Consider the following 21,702-nt stretch of genomic DNA (forward strand, 5'->3'; position numbering starts at 1 on the left):
TAAGTGTTAAATTTACTGTACAGTACATAAATTACATGTCTTTTCAATAAAAATATATGTATATATTTGTTTTCATAAATATAACACTTTCTTGACAAGATATTCATATGTAAAGTCCATATTTGTTTTAATTTGTCATCGAGCTGCCGAAGTGTCAGTTCCGGACCGCCGTCGATTTGAAACTTATACTTTACATTACACTTATTCTACCTCCAATGACAAGAGAGCGATCTGATAATAAGTTGTGAATGATATTGCACAAACATAGGTCTGGACATCCGTATGCTACTGATTAAACAAGCTACAAAGAGTTTCTTGGTGGTGCGAAGCTCATTAAGATTTAAAAGGTAACGATTCCAGCGTGTACATCCATTTACATAATCAGCTGGTTGCGATTTCGACTAGGTCGTGTACATGTTCATCAGTTCAGGTGTAACTAACACTGTACTGGGTCAAATCATCCGACAACGAACAGGTTGGACTGGCGAATGAACTTACTACATATGGCGTATGCATGTGTACAATCCTCAAGAGCATTATAATTACGTCCAGCAACTACATATTCTGTTTTGTAATGAATATGATATACTTCAGGGCTCGAATTTTACATTTTTTTGTCACTTGCTAAAAATAGCAAGTGCCCTAAATTTTTACTTGCTTATCCGTATTCAAATTACAGTTTTGTTATATATAAAATCCTTTATTTTTGCATGATGATGTGAGGTGTATAAGTACATAATGTATATCAACAACATTATTGTAAGAACTGAGTCCCCATATTTTCCATTAAAACAATTTTTCACTATCATTATGTCATTTTTACAGTTGTCCCTGATAAAAACCACTTGCTAAAATAAGCAAGTGCATGTTTTTCCACTTGCTATTCTGGTATATCTACTTGCAAAAAGCAAGTAAAACAACCTAAAATTCGAGCCATGCGCTTTAGTTAGGGTTTGCTTATACATTACGAATGGAAGGGAAAATATTTTTAGATTGACAATAATTATGGCCAAATGCAAGTGCCCTAAATTCGTCAAGGACTTGTTTTTGTCATGTTTACAATTTTGCTTATATCTCATGAACTATCGCGAGATTTCATAAGCAGGTTTGATCAAGTAAGATTTGTCTTGCTTAAAAGGGAATGTGTGCTATAACCAAGTGATTTTATAAAAACGATGTAGCAATGTACCCCAAAACGAAGGTATTTTCTTAAGTCCATTTTAAATGAAACTTTGAAACCCTACCGTCAGCGTTTGACTGTCCATGTGCAACGATCAACAGTATGTCAATAAAGAACCGGAAGTCACACGTCTGATCATGTGATTTTATAACCCAGATTTTGGGTTATTACAAATTATTTTGGCGATTCAACTTACCTGAAATTTTTGGTGCGGTACTGTTGAAAACATAACGTTATTCTCTGTAAACAGAGCTCGAGGTGTTCACCACTTTCCGTGACCAATAGGATTAAAGGGTTAAAATCGATGTAACAACAAGAAATGTTTAGCTTAAACATGATTTCACAAGTGCCTCCTGCTCAACATTTATTTGAAATGATTTCAATTTTTGTAATAAGCCAAACAGCCCCCCTGACGAAAATAGGTCCCTATTGTGTCAGCCATCACCCCCGGTGACCAGCCCATAGAAATCTTCCTATCGTATGTGTTAGATCAAAAACGAATTGATAGACAACTTGTTGTACAAGTAAAACAAAATATAACATATTTATGTTGATAAAACTGGTACATTTTATTTCTTGCTGGTTTGTTGATAACCGAGAGAATTTGATTACCCTAACGAATATTGGTCCTTCTAGGGTAATAATATGACTGAAGGCAAGGCCTAAAGGGCGCAGCCAGATGTTTCAGTAATAATTATATATATCCAATGTTAAAAAGATCAATTAATGGAAATAACAAAGCCAAATTTTCTGTTTATCTTTTTTATTCACAATCTATCCTTGTCCCCAAACCCCCCATTTGAGAAGGAACACCACAAGAGAGATGGAAGATTTTTTTAAAATTCTGTAACAGATACTCCGTTTGTGATCAGCTGATTATATTGGAAATTGGTCTATCACTTGAACGCTTGCAAATAAAGAGCAATAGCACTGAGCTTCTGCCGGATGAAGATTACGTTCATCGGATCATGAAAGCGTTTGAACTGCTTGATTATATAATGAGCTGATCGACTTAAAAGCATCGCATTTACACTGATGGGAATTTTTACAGTGGGAAAAAAAGGCTGCTGCAAACTGAAGCTGTCAGTGTGTAGGATTGAATTTTGAAGATAGTGTTTTTTTCTGATATTTTCGTGTATATGTAACCTTAGAAATGCTTCGCCCTATTATGTAAAATATTACAAAATCTTGTTTAAATAATGGTTCTCTAGATATTCTGCGTAAACAATAAAACCAAAAGTAATGACCGAATATACACATCTAAAAGGTCAGGCACAATTGCTGCAAATGAATGATGGTTTAACCAATTGAGTACTCAATAAGTTTCCCAAATGAGGAATTATGTGAAAGAAAAACTTAAAATGCATGAAGTTATTTTAAACATTTTTCTCAAAAAAGGGCATTATTATAACTTTAACATAGCACCATTAATACTAACATAAATTGTTACATTATTAATCAAAATGAAACAAACTCCATTGTCTCAATTTTGGTAAACGTCACAAACTAAATCATCTCATGGCTTACTATATATGGGGCATAAGAAATAACATGGGTAAAACTCATTCTACCATGACATTGGCACTAAATTTTCCTTCATCAATGGAGAATACCTAAAGCGTCATCAAAGCGCGACAACAGAATTTAATAGTATGTGCGCAAAATATACTATATATAGCCATTTTAAATCAGTTGTAATTAAGGCATTCTAAAAATTACAACACCCTTTTTTTCATAACAATTTTTAAAACAACATTTTGTAATTGGGTAACTAAACAATTATTCAAATGGATAACTTTAATAAAGACAAAGTTATACCCATATAAAGGGTTGAACCCGTAGCAATCTGTTCAATGGCATTCTATTCCCTGAACTAAAGGAAATCATTATCCATATACATTATCAATCAAATAATTAAGTGCTTCAATTTTTCAGGCTTAAAAATTAGGTTATTCTCTCTGTCTCTCTTGGTGCTATATAAATGTGTCTCCATGTAATATTAAATCTGGCTCTGAGTTTACATATAAACATGGCGATATTTCCTTATTTTTTTAATTATATGTGTATTTATTGAATGATATACAAAAATGTTTATCCTGGCTAGTAACATAGATCCAGACTTGATTTGTCAACAATGATAGGAAGAGGGAAATATATTGTAAACAGACATGTTCACACACTACAATGTAGTACACCCCAACAGAAGACACAAGTAATTTGATTCTTTGATTTACATCAAAGGAATTGTACAGTATATACTGTTGTTGACTGTGTTTGCTCTGAATTTGGGCATCGCATGCTCTCTCTGAAATATTTGTGTCTGGAGGCCTGTGATTGTGTTTCTTCTTCTCCTGAACTGCCTCCAGTTTGATTGTGAAATAGTCCAGGGGTGGATATAACTTTAGTGGTAGTATCCCCTAGAGTATTAATGATGACTACATGCATACACATATTTGCTATTACAAATGATTGAACTAGTTGTTTTTGACTAACCAAATTCAACACTATGCTATAATAAATAGTATACTGTAATAAAATTTCAGGGTTTGGAGTAAGTTTTTTAATGGATGGTTGAAAATTGATAATAGGTATTTGGGGGCCGCAGGCCCCCTTGGTGGCCAATATTTATTTCTGACAAAGATAGCCGGTTGTAAACAAGGAAATAGGTGGCTGGTTTTGCCAGCATCCCGCTTTTAACAAGAACCCTAAAATGTATCCATAGTCTCTACGTTGTTTTCCTCTTGAAGGTGTAGCAATCAAATTCATACAGTAATGAATTGTCATGCATTCTTTGAATCAGAAGAATTTCAGGGGTGAAAAAGTTATTATAATGTATGGCTGCATGTTTTAATCTTTTAAAGATGGATTTCACCTAGCTTTTCTTGTGTTTCTATGTACCTGAAGATGGCCAAGAGGCCGAAAATTTGTGGAAGGGATATTTATACTATTTAATGTTTATATATATTCTCCATATAGAGAACTAGTATTTTAAAGTATATATCATGATGGTAATCTCATTTGTCTATCACATTTTTTTAAATTAATAGAAAAGAAATAATTTTATCATAGATCAATAAGTAATTTTTGTTTGTTTTCATTCTAAATCCGACTTTCTGATTGGCAGAATCCTTTTTTTTATACTACTTCATGCTATGCAGATTCACACAGTTTGCAAACAAAATTTCTTTCATACCCAAAGAAGTTAAAAAATGGTCACATCAGTGCTTAAATAGAAATAATTTACATTCATCTAACCTTCAGTTTTTCCAGGTGTTTGTCCAGTATGGCGAGCAAACACGTGAAGGCCACTATCCATCATGACAAGATAATCAAATCACCACAGGACAAGCGACAGTACCGTGGCCTTGAGCTCAACAATGGACTGAAGGTGATGATGATTAGCGACCCTGATACTGACAAGTCGGCAGCTGCTATGGATATCAATATTGGTAAGCTTAAACATGAGAAGGTGTTTGGAAAGGTATGGAGTTTTGTTCAGTTAGTTTGTTTATCATACTTAATGTCCTATAAACTATGGTGGAAAATATCGGCCATGTCGCACTGTCACATTGGCAACCCCGCCAAGCGACAATGCGCCATGTGACCGTGCGCCATGCATAGAAAGCCACCATAATAAACAACTAAAGTTGAATATAAAGGCAGCCTTATATTACGGTATTTGATATTACAGAGTTATCTGTCCTTGCGGGTAGGTATTGATTGTGATGTCATGTGTTTGCGACTGTAACATCATGCTTTTCAGGGAAAACAATGTGAATTGCGCTCACAGAATAATGACGTCATAATATATGCTTGTAAGGGAGATAACTCTGTAATATGCAATACAGGAATATGTCGTCTTGGAAGGCTGCAAAATGATACCGGGTACATATTATTGGTGATATATAATCAACTTTTATTAATATTTTTTCAGGTTCAATGTCAGATCCATGGGAGCTTCCCGGCTTAGCACACTTCTGTGAACACATGCTTTTCCTGGGAACAAAAAAGGTTTGTTATAACAGCAGTTAGTTCTTACATTAATTTTGCAATCTTTTTTATTGCTCGAAGAACAAAATAGGACAAATCTACTGATTCATTGCTTATAATTAGTTTTTTAAGGCAACTTATAAAAACAAAATACATTTCCACGTATGATTCCATTGATTTTTGAAAGGATTATTTTTCCAGATCAGTACGCAACATCAATATTAATTGTGATGTCACAATGACGTAAGATTTTTGCACCATTTTCGGATTTCTTTTTCATATACAGTGGAACCTCCCGAAACCGATCATGGTCGGTGCATATAATTTCGGCTGGTTTAGAGAGGGTTCGGTTTGGAGAAGTGAACCGAATACCGATCATCACGATCCGGATTTAATCGATCGGAAGTCGTGTTTTACACTAGTGCACCGCATGTATGCCTAGTGTTCGTTAAAACCTACCGATATTGATTGTTAATGTGAATGTTATCACAAAAGAGAGAATCATACGTTTAAAAGGAATGGATTACAACAATCTTGACTTTGTTACAGCTTATAAACGTAGTTTAGTTAGTTAGTTGTGTGAATGTTCTTGGGGATGTTCTCGTCTGCAACCTACATAGGACCGATCGCTTCCGGTTATGTCAAGAATCAAATTATATGGTCTAATTACACGATGATTAGTCAATGCCGGTCATTATATGACATAGTCATTTTCTAAAACAATACATGGCTTCGGATTCTTCGTACAAATAATTTACGTTATCCGACAACTAACATATGTAAATAAAAAAAACTGTGTGATTTGAATACGAAACTTTCTCTTTATTACTAGCTCTGCTTGTTTTCCTACAGTAAACAAACCGCTTGCACATGGTAGACCTTCGTTAGATATCTAAACAATAGACATGATTAAATAATTACACCACGATCTCGGGTATAATTACCGTGTACCTATAGCCTTCACATCTGTATACATGCCCAAGGACATGGCATGCAACAACTATGGTACAGGTAAGCTTACGTGTGTATTTCACGGTCGGTTGATCAGACCTCAATGCAATCTATCGGTGTCGCTCAGGTAAGGCCGGTTTTCAAAAGTGTATTTTAGTTACATTTGACTATTCCGATCTCAAAATTGGTCCAGTATTCGGAATTTGGAGGGATCGGTTTTGGGAAGTTTTATATACTATTAATAAAGAGGAATTCATTCCGTACATGACATCCATGTTCGGTTTCTAGAAGTGATCGGTTTTGAGAAGGTTCGGTTTTGGGAGGTTCCACTGTAGTATGTAGTATGAAAAAAAGAGTTGACTAATCAGAAAGCCAGATTTAGTATGAAAATAAAGAAAAACTAATTTTAACTTCATATACTATAATAAAATTATGAATTCTATATTAGTAACGGTTAGATCTTTTGTCATACCAGTATCATTACTTTTTCAGTATGAACAAGAAAATGAATATAATAAGGTAAGATTTAAGATTTTTTTGCCTGAAATGATTTATAAAAAGGATGTGAGTACATAGTAAATCATATATCCATCAACCTAAAATAAATGTCTGCCTTTCAAAATTGCATATTTTAATGAAACAGCTTGATTTAAAAAGTTTAGTACTTGGAGTACTTCTGGGATTTTTGTACAAACTCAACATAAACAGTAAAGAATTTATATAGACATGACTGTCATTGAATCCCTTTGACTATACTATCGCTCAATAAAATTTATTGAAATGAAAACCAATATATAGTTGTTAATATGATGTTAAACAAAAAGAAATCAATTGTGGCTTAACTTTTCAGTTTTTGAATGAGAATGGCGGTAGTTCCAATGCCTATACATCGGGAGAGCACACTAACTTCTACTTTGATGTGGCACCAGATAACCTAGCTGGGGCCTTAGATAGGTAAAGTATCTGCCTCCATATATATCAAAGAGTTATCTGCCCTTACAGGTGTATATCAAAGAGTTATCTGCCCCTACAGGTGTATATCAAAGAGTTATCTGCCCCTACAGGTGTATATCAAAGAGTTATCTGCCCTTGTAGGCATATATTAAAAAGTTATTTGCCCTTTAAGTTCAGTCATAAGTATTTTTAATCTCAAAATAATTTCTGAAACTCCTCTCTGCTGCAGTCTGTCTATTGCGATAGGTGACTATACAGTTGAAACATGTTTTAAGAGATCGTCAGAATTACTTGTAGGAGAAAGATAAGGATTTACATGGGAGGGGTTACTGAACAGACTGTATGTTAGATAAAATAGCATAATGCTTAACAGTAATCTTTAAAAGAATCTCATGAAGAACTTGTTTTTCCAGATTTGCACAGTTTTTCCTGGGACCTTTATTTACACCTTCTGCCACAGAACGAGAAATAAATGCTGTCAACTCAGAAAATGACAAAAACCTCCAGAGTGATCCCTGGCGTCTCCATCAACTGGACAGATCTCTAGCAAAGCCTGACCATGACTACATCAAATTTGGAACAGGTGAGACTTTAAAAAATGTGTATTAAAAATCCAAAGTTATGCTGACCTACATTTTGACCTTGGACCTACATCTCATGCTTGTCTAAGCTCAATGAAATCGCTTCAAATTTCTTGTTATGTTTCCTTTATAAAAACCTGTATAAAAAGACCACTCAACTACAAACTTTAGAAAAATTGTCTTTATTACTAAGTAGTCTGTATACACAGGTCAAAAGTATTATAAACTAGTCTTCAGAACTAGTTAGCCATAATACAGAGGTGGTCACTAAGATAGGTTTTACAGTATGAAAGTGATTCGGCATTTAGTTGACTTACAAAATATTTTTCTGTAATTTTCTTTAATAGGTAATAAAGACAGCCTGGATACTATACCCAAGAGTAAAGGTCTTGATGTTCGTGAAGAACTCCTCAAATTTCATTCCAAGTATTATTCATCTAACATCATGGCACTTTCCATTCTTGGTAAAGGTAAGTTTGAAGATGTGTTCTCTAAGAGAAGTGAATTCATCTTGATGGTAGCTGTTGTGTTAGATAATGAAATTATTAGTAAATTTTGGAGTTTAATTTAATCTTGCTGTATCAACAGATCAAGAAAGCTTGTGATAATTTATCATTGCTTATTGTTCTGGTTTCAGTTTCAAACTGAAGTTTGGAAATATGTTTCAGTATCTTCGGTTTCTTTACTAAATTTTATAATGAGGTAAAAATGGTATAAAGCTAGTACATGGTGTGTATTGATAATCTGAAATAAAAAAAAATAGATTTAAAGTAAAATCAAAAATCATTTCTATAGAACATATATTCAGCCACTATAGGGCCTTCTTCAGTTCAAAATAACACTAACACACGAGTTTGTTTACATGTTTGTTTACATCTGTATTGTGCCAAAATTTAAAACAATGCAAATCACGTACAGTGGATATAAAAACCTTTAAAAAGATCTTCTGTGTGATATTCTAGCTGTTAATTTTGTACTTAAAACAGGTTCAAAGGTACATTCTAGTTGTACATCTAGAGTAGATTAAGTAAATTGTACAATTTTGAAAAAAAAAAATTCTCATATTCCCTAATTTTAGTTGAGGATTATAACGTCTGATATTAAACCATTGAACTGGTAATGTTATCCTATAATTTGATGAAATTACATTGTTTACTTATGTTGTTTACATTGTTTATGCTAACTGATTCGCTAACTACTGGGGTCATGCTGAGGTGACCCCGAACAGGGAGTTGTTAGATCTTGTATTGGAGCGTACAGTAAAGCATTGTACTGGAGTGGAATTACAAGTCTAAATTTAATTAGACTGTTTGAATTCATTATCTAGCTGAAAGTTAAAAGTTAAATATTTCAATATTGTGTTGTACTTTACATTTTGATCCATCAGTATTCACCAAGGACATGAAGAGATGTACGGTAATTTTATGTTACAGAATCTTTAGATGAGTTGTCAGACCTAGTCGCACCTCTACTAGCAGATGTAATCAACAAAAACACCAGTGTACCAGAATGGAAGGAACATCCTTATGGTCCAGAGCAGTGCAAGGTTTCTTATACCTCTTCATTTATTTAGTATCTTGAATTCTTACACTGAAATTATCCAGTTTATCTCCAAGTTTTCTTAGATCTCTTCATTAGTATCTTGAATTCTTATACTGAAATTATCCAGTATATCTCCAAGTTTTCTTAGATCTCTTCATTAGTATCTCTAAATCTTTGCTGGAATTCCCCAGTATATCTCTAAGTTTATATCTCTGAACCATGACCTACTGGCCATGAGGTCATATTTTCAAGTCCCATGAGTCATGCTCATAAAGGGACATAGTCCAGGATCACTCATGGTCTTATTTTTATGCGCAGATTTCACTGAATAAATATGATCTTCAACTTTATTTCCTTTTGTCAGGATCCAGTGTTTTTTCCTAATTTTAATCCTTGATTTTGATCTGTACTGTGTAGTAAGGACACCTAGTTGTACTACAATGTTTTGATAGGTAATTGTTAAATGATTGTTTTTGTGGATAAATGACTTTTGTTATTTGTAATCTGTTATGCCATACCAGTAATTTGACTTAATTTTAAACCATTGTATTTGACAGATGAACTGTTATACCGTACCAGTAAAATAACCTTATTTTACACCATTTTATTTAACAGACAATCTGTTATGCCGTGCCAGTGAAGGATGTGAGGAACTTATCAATGTCTTGGTCTATCCCTGATCTGCATCCCTACTATGCTTCAAATGTGAGTAGAGTCAAAGTCAAGTTTACGCCGTTTATGCTTTGTAAGCATTTGTTCAGTAAAGATGATTATAGTCCACCTCCAAATGATGAAATATTTTGATTATAATTGGTTTCCTTGCATCTTAAACACTTTAATATACACGCATGTTAATTAGTTGGTGGTACTTGCTGGATACTGTCCGTCATCAGCCAGACAATTTCAGTCATAACCTAAGGTCAAAGGTCAATAAATCCTTGTTGGTGATGCCAAAGGTTTCCATAAACTATTGAGATCACAAATTATAAGAACAAATTATTAATACCAGTAAACTATTTTATTCATAATAGAAAATGTCACGTTAATGTTCAATAATCAAGACATTTTCGATATGTTGAATTTTATACTTTGTTATGCTATGTTTTGTGTATATTTCAGCCTGGACATTACCTTGGACACCTGGTCGGCCATGAAGGACCGGGCAGTCTGCTATCTGAGCTAAAAGCTAAAGGTACATTTCTCACTTCACAACACCTACACACAAATCACTCAACATTCTACCAGATGATCGAGCATCCTCAATACTCCAGGGATTCTGATCACTTAAGATCTCTACATAGTAAGTGATCGGAAGCCCTTGAGTGCCGAGGATTAGGATTGAGGAATGACTGTTTGTACAATATTATTTCAATATAAGTGGCATGATTACAGGTGTACCTTGATGATTGAGATAGAAGCATCCTTGTCTTTATCACAACAAGACAAATTCAAGATCCTACAAGCCAGCTTCCTTTTGCGTGTGATTAATGCTCACAAAATTTCACTATCAAAAAGCTTATTTCCAATCAAAATATTTTCCTTACAACAAGACAAATTCAAGATACTACAAACCAAATTCCTTTTGGATTCACAATCAATTGAAAGTAACTTTCAAAAATCTTATCTCCGATCAATATCTTCCTTGCTTATCTTGATAAGTAAATTTTAAAATCTGAAAATAAATTTTTGCAAGCAAGTTTTGAAATGGAAATCACAAAATTAAATCGTCGCTTAGGAAATATGTGCAGCCTCCTACCCATAGGCCAAAGTCCATCCTTAAATAACCTAAGCTTTTAATAATGATAATTAAGCCATAATAAACTAACCTTCCGTTCCTGTGATACTATTATGTGGCGGTGATATTTAAGTGCTCGTTTTCAGGCTGGGTGAATACTCTATGTGGCGGTGATATTTAAGTGCTCGTTTTCAGGCTGGGTGAATACTCTATGTGGCGGTGATATTTAAGTGCTCGTTTTCAGGCTGGGTGAATACTCTATGTGGCGGTGATATTTAAGTGCTCGTTTTAATACTCTATGTGGCGGTGATATTTAAGTGCTCGTTTTCAGGCTGGGTGAATACTCTATGTGGCGGTGATATTTAAGTGCTCGTTTTAAGGCTCTGTGAATACTCTATGTGGCGGTGATATTTTAGTCCTCGTTTTCAGGCTGGGTGAATACTCTATGTGGCGGCCAGTCTAGCGGAGCTAAAGGATTCATGTTCTTCAAAGTGGACGTTGATCTGACTGAGGAAGGCATAGGTCAGTGTTTTCTGTTTGTAAGAAGTGTATGTGTATGGAGATTACAAATCTTACAGATAATGATATTCCAGTTCCATATGAAAGTGTTACAGACTATCAAATCGTTTATATGCATATGAAGCATTTGTTTTTTTAATGTATTAATGGTTGTTCTGTATAATTAAACAATCAACCCCTCTTAGGAATTTAATTTGATGTACCTTGATGACCTTGTAATACTCACCTAGTATGTATTAAAAATGATTTTTTTGTATTATCCGATTGTAAACCTCTAATGATTTATTTATATCTGGCTGTAGAGCACCTTGACGACATAGTAACGCTTACCTACCAGTATGTAAATTTACTGAGAAAGGCAGGACCCCAGGAGTGGATATTTAAAGAATGTCAGGTAAGTTGGTACACTTGAATTTATAGATAGTAGACTCTTATACAACACTGAACTTTAATTTATAATGATTATAGGTTTTTATGAAAACTGATAAGTTCTAATAATTAGATTACAGAATACTTAACAAATAATTAAAAAAGGATGCAAGATTACCATATTAAAATCTCAGTCAGTAACTAAAGACACTTTAAACAGTGGATGTCAATAGTTTGGATGTATCACAATCCGGATAAGTTTCAAGGAACAGATTTGATTATTGACTAGATAGACAAAATTCAACAATTCAGATTCTAACATACATGTACAATTGTATTACATCCAGATTTAGGGCTTTACTGTACTTTGAAATCATTTTCCAATTTGTCAGACTGTTAATTGGAAAATGGGGAAATTTGTTTAATCTGATCATAGAAAATATTCAAATGTTGATAATACTTCCTCCAACCAAAAAGATAAATTATAAAAAATCTAATTAAATAACAAATTTCATGAATACTAAATTAATAAGACATAGTTGCATTTCTTGACCTGTCTATTCTGTCTCTCCAGGATCTCAGTGCGATGACCTTCAGATTCAAAGACAAAGAAAAGCCAAGGAACTATGTCTCAGGTCTCTCAGGCAGTCTACATGTAAGTAGTCTTTGTGTCAGACTTACCATTGAATGGGGCATTGATAGAACTAAATTAATCTGTAGGCTTAACCTTTGTCGCAGTACGAAGTAAGCTCTTCTGGTCAGGATAGAATATTTGAGTTTACTTTGTACATCCACCCCTGAAAATTCATAATGGACTGTTCCACCCTTTGAGTGAGAAGAGTTTGGATGTGTCTCCAGGGGTGAAGGAGTTAAGGAACCAGAGTAATAATTGTATTATCTTCATTAAATCAAGCAAGTTAAATAGCAATATGAAGTAGGTGTCTCATATTCCATCGGATGAAAACAGATCATGCTTTTTCTTCAGTGTTGATAAACCCAATGTTTTCCAAGTTGTTGAATTTATTCGTCATATAACATTAATACCATTTCATCATATGTGATAACTGTGTTATCTTATTTGATTTACTACTTTTAACCAAAAACAAAATGGGAACAACAAATGCTTACTCTCATGGAGTGCCTGGTTCTAGTCAAATTCCAGGGTCATTGGCTCAAGGTCACTGTTAGTATTTTTAGAAAAACATTGTTAATACTTTAAACTGCTATCATGTTCCTTTATGGGTGAAAAGTTGTGGGGACGTTTCATTTCATCAAATTTTAATTTTATTTGTGTTCTTGACCTTTTATATAATGACCCAATTTGACCACTGACCTTTTATTATTGATAGGACTTCCCTATGACCGAGACCTTGAGTGGACCCTACCTCCTGACTGAATTCCGTCCTGACCTCATCAACATGATTCTAGAGAAAATTACACCTGACAACATGAGGTAAAAATGAATCCAGCTGATCTGTTTTAATGTCTGTGGATTAAAGGTCAGTCACTGGACCTTATTCCTGAACTCACTTTACCCAATATTTATAAAACATTTAATAAAAAAAGGAAAAAACCCTGTACTTCTATAGTAAAAGCAGTTTTGATGCTGCTTTAAGCCCTTTAAATTTGAATATTTAATTGTATGAATAAAAAAAAATGAAAAAAAAAAAAATCATGTATACATTAATTAAAGGATATTTTGATATGCCAATAAGTGTAAGTGCCTAAATGGCTGCTCAGGATGGAAACACCAACCAGATTTGAGAAAGAGAATAACAAGTTGTTATAGGTTCAATGAGTTTTATGTAACATGCCTTAAGTTTCTGATGTTTAAGATTCCTTAACTGTTAATATATAGGATTGGAGTAATTGGGAAAAAGTTCCAGGATCGTGTCAATCAGAAGGAGAAATGGTATGGCACAGAGTATCAAGTGGAGGAGATACCTGATGTCAAGTTAAAGGTAGCTTATTTTATACAAAACAAACAGAAAGGGAGAGAAAGCAACTTAAAGCTGAAAATCAACCTGAGATTAGCTTAACACAAAGCTCTATGAAGAAGAATTTAACAGTCTGGTAGTTAAGTGTATGTAATATTAATTTTTGCTGAAAGCGTTTAAGTCTTTTGAAGTCCCACACCTGAAGGTAAATGAAATACAATTTAATATCTCTTATCTATATAATGATGTATAATTTTGTCCATTACAACAAATTAATTTCCAACTTTGTTCATTACAATAAATTTCCAATTTTGAAATACTGTCACCAGTGGAGTTAGTTGCTATTTTTCAGAATCTTTTTATCACATAACTAGCCCATCCAGCCATACACATGTGTAATAACACTATTGTGACATAACAGGTAGTTTTTACGTTATGGTCTGTATATGTAGAAATGTTGCATCCGAGCCGGATTTCTACTGTTTGTATAGAGATGAAATTTTAAGTTTTACTTATATTTCTATCATTAAAAGTTATGTGATAAATAGAATCTTACACTCGTGACTATGTGATATGAAATTTTCTATACTATTTATATTATTTTGTTGACTTCCACAGTATTGGGGTTCCTGCAGCCTGAATGATAAGCTTGCTTTACCAGTCAGGAACGAGTTTATACCAACTGTGTTTGACTTGACACCTCGTGAAGTTGATGTAAGTTTTTAATAGCAATGCTATAATAAGATTCTGACTGAAGTAATTAAATGTTTAGCTTCAAAATAACTGATGAGGTATGACGCGTTTTCCTTTTCTTTTTGTTTTGAATTTTGTATACAATAAAACCCCTCTAATTCAAACCCATATTTCTCGAATACATGCCATTTGTCAAACTAATTGCATGGTCCAGTCTGTGTCCCTATATATTTCCGTTAACAAAACCATGTATTGCTCAAACAGCTATTCTTCAAACAGAAATATATCCCCGTTTCATCAAATACATAGAGTTAAACCATGTATTTGTTGAACAAGTGTTCTATTTACTACTTATTTATAAGAAATCCATTTTTGATTTGTATAATGAAACTATCTCATATTTTCATTTTAGCCAAGTCCACTCCCAGAAATGGTAAAGGTATGTACAGGATTAATGTTTTTACGTAATTTTTACCAATAAGATGAAACCTGATCTTTCTCATTATGCTGACGAGGACGTATTTGACCATACCTACCTGAGTGAATTTAGTGCCATGATCCACTTACTGTAACTGTTATGAGATTTTAATGATTATAAAAGCATCTCATTAAATACAAGTGGTTAATTAATAATTATTGTCCTTGTCGAGTGTGTAAAAAGTTACTATTACAGTAATGTTTTTTCTACAGGACAGTGCGCTCACTCGCCTCTGGTTCAAACAAGACGACACCTTCCTTCTTCCTAAAGCCTGTATCAACTTTGAAATCAGCAGGTAAACGCTCACCCATTATACACCATAGTTATTTTAGTCGACCATACAAAGGGCAAGTTATCAAACACTTAAAAAGCTTTGTGTTCACCACATACCTTGGAGTGGGGTTCTCCTAGCTTATAATCATTATTCAATTGCTAAAGGTCAACAAAAATCTTTCAAATGTGTTGTCAGAAAGTGTAATTTTAAGTGAATGTTTAAAAAAATCTTTCAAAATGGAAAATAGCAAAGCAACATTTTCCATATGATATAGCATGCCTTTAAAATCTTTTACCAAAATATTGGATTTCATAACCATATTGGTTGAAAAAAAGATTGCTATGAACAAAAAAAAAAAAAAAACAGAAATAGTTGCATATGACAAGAAAACATATCTTCTCCATTTCAGTCCAATGGCGTACTCTGATCCGACCAACTGTAACATGACCAATTTGTTTGTGACCTTGTTCAAGGATGCATTAAATGAGTATGCGTATGATGCAGAACTAGCCGGTCTACACTACGACCTCAACTGTACCATCTATGGAATGTCGGTAAGTAATTTATCATACTTATGTGATTCCCTTATCTTATCACAGACACTATAGGACTAAAGATATAGACTCTGTCTGTTCTTCAAATCAAAATTCAAATTTGTATGCACATTCAATTACCATGGTATGTATTCTTTTACTGATGTTGAAATTTAAAATATTTTGAAATTCAAGAATTTTAAAGCGTTTATTTTCATACATTCTGTTGTGAGGTTGGAGTGGGGATTTGAGTTACATATTGATCCATATACATGTACTGAATACATGGGATAATAATGACTTTGTGAAAATCATTGTATTATACCATATAGCCAGAAATTTATCATGAATTTGTTGTTAACCCAGCATTTTAAATTTTATACACACCTATAGTTGGTACTGGAAATTTTTACATGATGTAAATACATGTATTAACCTTTCTTGTTTTAAGTGTAGAGTACAAATTACACATTGTTTTACTGACACAAATATACAAAACAATTATATAAAATTTCAGTTTTAAATTTAAATTGATTTGTATCTCCAAAATGTCATTGAACAGCTGTTGAACTGCTTTTTCCTAAAATGTTCTATTTTATAAGGTAAGGCCAAATTTGATTTGTGTTTTACAGCTGGCTGTCGGAGGATACAATGAAAAACAAGATGTACTTCTTCGTAAAATAATGGAGAAGCTGACTTCCTTTAAAGTTGATCCCAAGCGATTTGCTATATTCAAGGAAATGGTGAGTATGTTATCAAGAGATACAAAATATTTAGGTTTAAATAAACTAATTTTGTAAACAAAGAACTGTTGTAACCATCTTCAATATAATAGATAAAAAATTTTGTAAACAAAGAACTGTTGTAACCATCTTCAATATGATAGATACAATAATTTTGTAAACAAAGAACTGTTGTAACCATCTTCAATATGATAGATACAATAATTTTGTAAACAAAGAACTGTTGTAACCATCTTCAATATAATAGATAAAATAATTTTGTAAACAAAGAACTGTTGTAACCATCTTCAATATAACAGATAAAATAATTTTGTAAACAAAGAACTGTTGTAACCATCTTCAATATGATAGATAAAATAATTTTGTAAACAAAGAACTGTTGTAACCATCTTCAATATGATAGATAAAATAATTTTGTAAACAAAGAACTGTTGTAACCATCTTCAATATCATAGATAAAATAATTTTGTAAACAAAGAACTGTTGTAACCATCTTCAATATGATAGATAAAATAATTTTGTAAACAAAGAACTGTTGTAACCATCTTCAATATGATAGATAAAATAATTTTGTAAACAAAGAACTGTTGTAACCATCTTCAATATAATAGATAAAAAATTTTGTAAACAAAGAACTGTTGTAACCATCTTCAATATAAACATCAATATGGCTGTCAGGATTTCTTTTTGTGCAACATCTGCGCCACATTTGGACAGATTTCTCTAATTGGTCGTGATCTATTTTTAGTATGCTAGGTCCATGCGGAACTTCCAGGCAGAACAGCCCCACCGACATGCCATATACTACACCAATATCCTGATGTCAGAAGTCAAATGGACCAATGAGGAGCTCATGCAGGCTTTAGAGGGTAGGTCAAAGGTCATAATAGTTACTATATAGGTCGCTGGAGATTGTGCATGCTTGAAAAGTTTGGACACAGTGTCATGTAGTATTAAGCTCATCTATATAAATGCATTTGCAGACAATTATATAATGATTTGGAGTTATCGTCATATTACCGCCAAATTATTCTCAGTACTGGCTGTGTCTTGTTCTCCAGTGTGGCATACATCCTCTAAAGAAGTCCTTTGTGACTTATACTCAGGGACAACTTATAAGAACAGTTAGACTCAATGGTCAAACAATGACCATCAGCTTACACAGTCTTTTAGAGGAAGCAGCAGGCCAATTACTTAATAAACTATCATGAATATGAAAGATGTTTCAAGTGACATGTTTTGCCCAAGTGTACATATCATTAAGTACTGTAGTTCAAAGGTCAAATATTTAGCAAAAAGTTACATACAGTCTCTGGAAGCTAAGGCAAGCTGTAGGTCAAATGTGTAAACAGCTACTAGACTTTCATATAGTTTCTAATGGGTATGGCAAAGGTCAAACATTCAACTTACCAGGTATTCATTCAATTCTTTCTGTCAGCAAGGCACTTGAAACAGCGTACTTTTGAAACATTGTGAAGTTTAATACATTCATATGACTTAAGTTCTCATCTTAACTGACATTGTCTCATTTATTGTTGTAGATATCACAGTAGAAAAACTGCAAGCCTTTATCCCAGACCTGTTGTCCAAACTGTACCTGGAGGGACTCATTTACGGCAATTTTACCAAACAGGTGAGTATTTACTTTGAAAGCTCTGTTTTCTTTAATCTTGTAGCAGGATTGGACTGGGTCGATCATCATTGACCTGGTAGTTCAGTCGGTAGAGCACTCGGCTAGTGTTCGGAGGGTCCCGGGTTCGAATCCTGGTCTGGCCGCTACATTTTCTCCTCTCCTGTTACAGAATTAGAGCCCAACTAAATAACCCATGGTGGTGGTGTTTGGAAGGGTCTTGTATGTCTTCGAGAAGACTTCGAGAAAGGAGGGAGGAGTGTAGCGGGATTGGACTGAGTCGATAATGGTGACCTGATAGCTCAGTCGGTAGACCACTCGGCTAGTGTTTGGAGGGTCCCGGGTTCGAATCCTGGTCTGGCCCCTAAATTTTCTCCTCTCCTGTTACAATTTGGAGTGTATTTATTCATGACGTAATTTTACTTGTAACAAGCATTTTCATTGGCTTAAAACATTATGTGATCAGCCCATAATGTTAAAATGACATCGCTGTGAATAATATCACAATTGATTGGTTGATATGGTAGCATAATAAAAAAAAAGAGTCATCAATAAAAGTGGAGTTCAATTACAAGTAAATAGATAAAATTTCTTTAATTTTGAGCATATTGATTTATGATGCATGCACTTCAAATGATATGAAATTTTTCTGAGCAAGCTCTTGAAGTCAAAGTACATGTATGTTTGTTCAGAAAATAACTTCTATATTGTGATCGAACATCACCATTTCCTGAGAACATTATGATTTAAAAGTGTGACATTCCATAACTACAATGTCAGAGAGTCAAAGATACATATACATTCAAACCTGTCTATAAAAGACAACTCGATGGACAAAGAAACATTGTATTCATAGCCAAGTGATCTTTATAAACAGTTCAAATTGTTCTGAAATTGGCCAATTGGGACTCGAAAATTAAATTGGTGATCTTATAGAAGCGAGCACTAATTAGACAGGTTTTAATGTATCAACATGAATTTCAACATCCTTGTTGTTATATCCACTCCTGGAATAGTTCATAGAAAAACCGAAGGAAGTTCAGGATAAAAAAACCTGACCAATCACAGGACTGCAGAGAGTGTCTTCTAAGATTACAGAGAGAGTGACGCCCAACTTCAAAGCAACAGTCAACCACAGTGTACTGTTATTTGATTCTTTTGATGTAAAGGACCAAACTACCTGTCTCATCTGGTGCCCTCCACAAAGCCTTCAGAGTTACAATGAAATGGGGTGGATTTAACGATAATGATAGTAACCCCAGGATGAAATTTTAAATATTTTGAACCGGTGTCAATGTTCCTGTACTTTTAACTATAACTAGGGAGACATTACATTTTTGTGACCTTTCTTACCAGATAACTATACTTTGTGTTACAGAAAGCCCTGGAGGTGACCACCATGATTGAGGACATTCTCCAGAAGCAGAGTGGAACTAGGTCACTGTTACCCAGTCAGAAAAAACACTTCAGGGAATTACAGTTACCAGATGGTAATTAACACTTAACTAGTAAAAAAAAGATACTCAAAGTTTTTTTCAAAATCTCCATAGCTATAAAATAAGCGACATATATTACTACCTAATTTGTTTTTAGTTGTATTCAATGTATTGTGAATTGTTTTAGTGAATCTATGCCATTGTGCCATGTTTAAATTAAAAGAATTAACACACAGCAACTACACAGATTGTCCTTCATTTTGGGAGACTTCTCTGGAACAAAATACGGAAAGAATACAAAGTACAGATACAGTTGAAGCTTATTAGGCTTTTCTGGAACAAAATACGGAAAAAATACTAATACAGAAACAGTTGAAGCTTATTGGGCTTTTCTGGAACAAAATACGGAAAGAATACAAAGTACAGAAACAGTTAAAGCTTATTGGGTTCATTTCTTATTACACTCCTGCTGCCATGAAATAGATAGGGCTTATTCATTTAGTGTTGTCCATGGTTATGCCTTCCTGTCCTATCATATTGTAATCTTAATTCTGTTGGAGACGAGAGACACTTATGTCTTACATACTTTCTAGTTATCACTGCTTATTTAGTCCAATAAGTTACCTGTTTTGAATTTGCATTTTACAGAGTTACCTTTCTTGCGGGTAGGTATCCATTGTGATATCATTATCATGTGAACCAAATTCATGTAATTTTCTCTGAAAAGTATGATGTTATGCTCCCAAACACATGACCTCACAATCAATACCTACCAGCAAGGGTAGATGCCTCTGTTATATTTAAAAACAGAATAGAGACCTCTGAATTCCGTTTACAGGGTGTTACTACGTGTGTGAGGAGAACAACCAGGTCCATAAAAGTTCCAGTATAGAGATCTACTACCAGTGTGGAGTACAGCTGACCGATACCAACATGTTGTTGGAGCTCTTCATCCAGATCATAGGGGAGCCATGCTTCGATATACTCCGCACCAAGGAACAGCTCGGTAATTACTGATACAATAAAATTTTTAATTAAAGTGGAATTATTCACCATGTGAAAATTTTTTGCTTATTTTCTTTCATTAAATCTCTGAAGATATATCCACGAAGAAGATATCAACGAGTGCAAATCTTGATATGTAAGAAAACCTGAAAATCATTGAGCTGCAAATAGTTTGAAAGCTGATTATGGGTACTAGGAAAAACTATCCACATTAAAAAAAAACACAATTACAGTAGGTCAAATCATATTCAGTTGTCTTCTTATGAATGTTTTTGTCCTACTAATTTGAGATGTGATGGATGATGTGTGGCTTCATGTATCATATAACACACACAATGATTAATATACATAAAGTGTATTCCTTTGAGTAGCATTATATTTGGTTGTAGTATATAGACACAAACAAACTATCAATTTAATTACAGATAACTTAAGACAGAATGACGTGTTTAGTATGAAAATGATCAATTTAATTACAGATAACTTAAGACAGAATGACGTGTTTAGTATGAAAATGATCAGCTAGATTTTGAGAGAATACATTATTTTGCCATATTTCCAGGATACATCGTGTTTAGTGGTATAAGGAGAACCAGTGGTGTCCAGGGAATGAGGATTATAGTACAGTCGGACCGTAAACCACAGTATGTGGAGAACAGAGTCGAGGCATTCCTCCAGAGTATGGATGTAAGTAAATCTCACCTGAATTACCATAAACCACAGTATGTGGAGAACAGAGTGGAGGCATTCCTCCAGAGAATGGATGTAAGTATCTCACCAGCATTACCATAAACCACAGTATGTGGAGAACAGAGTGGAGGCCTTCCTCCAGAGTATGGATGTAAGTATCTCACCAGGATTACCATAAACCACAGTATGTGGAGAACAGAGTGGAGGCATTCCTCCAGAGTATGGATGTAAGTATATCTCACCAGAATTACCATAAACCACAGTATGTGGAGAACAGAGTTGAGGCATTCCTCCAGAGTATGGACGTAAGTATCTCACCAGAATTACCATAAATCACAGTATGTGGAGAACAGTGTGGAGGCCTTCCTTCAAAGTATGGATGTAAGTATATCTCACCAGAATTACCATAAACCACAGTATGTGGAGAACAGAGTGGAGGCATTCCTCCAGAGTATGGATGTA

At 34.0% G+C, this 21,702-nt stretch overlaps 1 protein-coding gene across 3 annotated transcripts in view; it reads left to right on the top strand.

Annotated features, from left to right (window-relative positions):
• LOC138335086 (insulin-degrading enzyme-like) overlaps window positions 1-21,702 on the top strand; it is a 32,500-nt gene that overhangs the window by 336 nt on the left and 10,462 nt on the right. The window contains exons 1-26 of one of the 3 annotated variants that reach the window (XM_069284004.1): window positions 189-347; window positions 4,442-4,629; window positions 5,115-5,191; window positions 6,614-6,640; window positions 6,972-7,075; window positions 7,489-7,658; window positions 8,004-8,126; window positions 9,090-9,202; window positions 9,814-9,903; window positions 10,318-10,390; window positions 11,363-11,455; window positions 11,755-11,846; window positions 12,396-12,476; window positions 13,171-13,274; window positions 13,680-13,782; window positions 14,377-14,472; window positions 14,864-14,890; window positions 15,142-15,224; window positions 15,613-15,757; window positions 16,369-16,479; window positions 17,228-17,348; window positions 18,021-18,112; window positions 19,488-19,599; window positions 20,384-20,551; window positions 21,113-21,216; window positions 21,601-21,621. In XM_069284004.1, the coding sequence (XP_069140105.1) occupies window positions 283-347; window positions 4,442-4,629; window positions 5,115-5,191; window positions 6,614-6,640; window positions 6,972-7,075; window positions 7,489-7,658; window positions 8,004-8,126; window positions 9,090-9,202; window positions 9,814-9,903; window positions 10,318-10,390; window positions 11,363-11,455; window positions 11,755-11,846; window positions 12,396-12,476; window positions 13,171-13,274; window positions 13,680-13,782; window positions 14,377-14,472; window positions 14,864-14,890; window positions 15,142-15,224; window positions 15,613-15,757; window positions 16,369-16,479; window positions 17,228-17,348; window positions 18,021-18,112; window positions 19,488-19,599; window positions 20,384-20,551; window positions 21,113-21,216; window positions 21,601-21,621 (2,583 nt within the window). In that variant the 5' untranslated portion in view covers window positions 189-282. Of the gene's footprint in view, window positions 1-188; window positions 348-4,441; window positions 4,630-5,114; window positions 5,192-6,613; window positions 6,641-6,971; window positions 7,076-7,488; window positions 7,659-8,003; window positions 8,127-9,089; window positions 9,203-9,813; window positions 9,904-10,317; window positions 10,391-11,362; window positions 11,456-11,754; window positions 11,847-12,395; window positions 12,477-13,170; window positions 13,275-13,679; window positions 13,783-14,376; window positions 14,473-14,863; window positions 14,891-15,141; window positions 15,225-15,612; window positions 15,758-16,368; window positions 16,480-17,227; window positions 17,349-18,020; window positions 18,113-19,487; window positions 19,600-20,383; window positions 20,552-21,112; window positions 21,238-21,600; window positions 21,622-21,702 lie in introns of those variants that run through there. The other 2 variants (XM_069284003.1, XM_069284005.1) reach the window with 2 other exon arrangements.

The sequence above is a fragment of the Argopecten irradians genome, chromosome 11, assembly GCF_041381155.1.
Source record: "Argopecten irradians isolate NY chromosome 11, Ai_NY, whole genome shotgun sequence".
Taxonomy (NCBI): domain Eukaryota; kingdom Metazoa; phylum Mollusca; class Bivalvia; order Pectinida; family Pectinidae; genus Argopecten; species Argopecten irradians.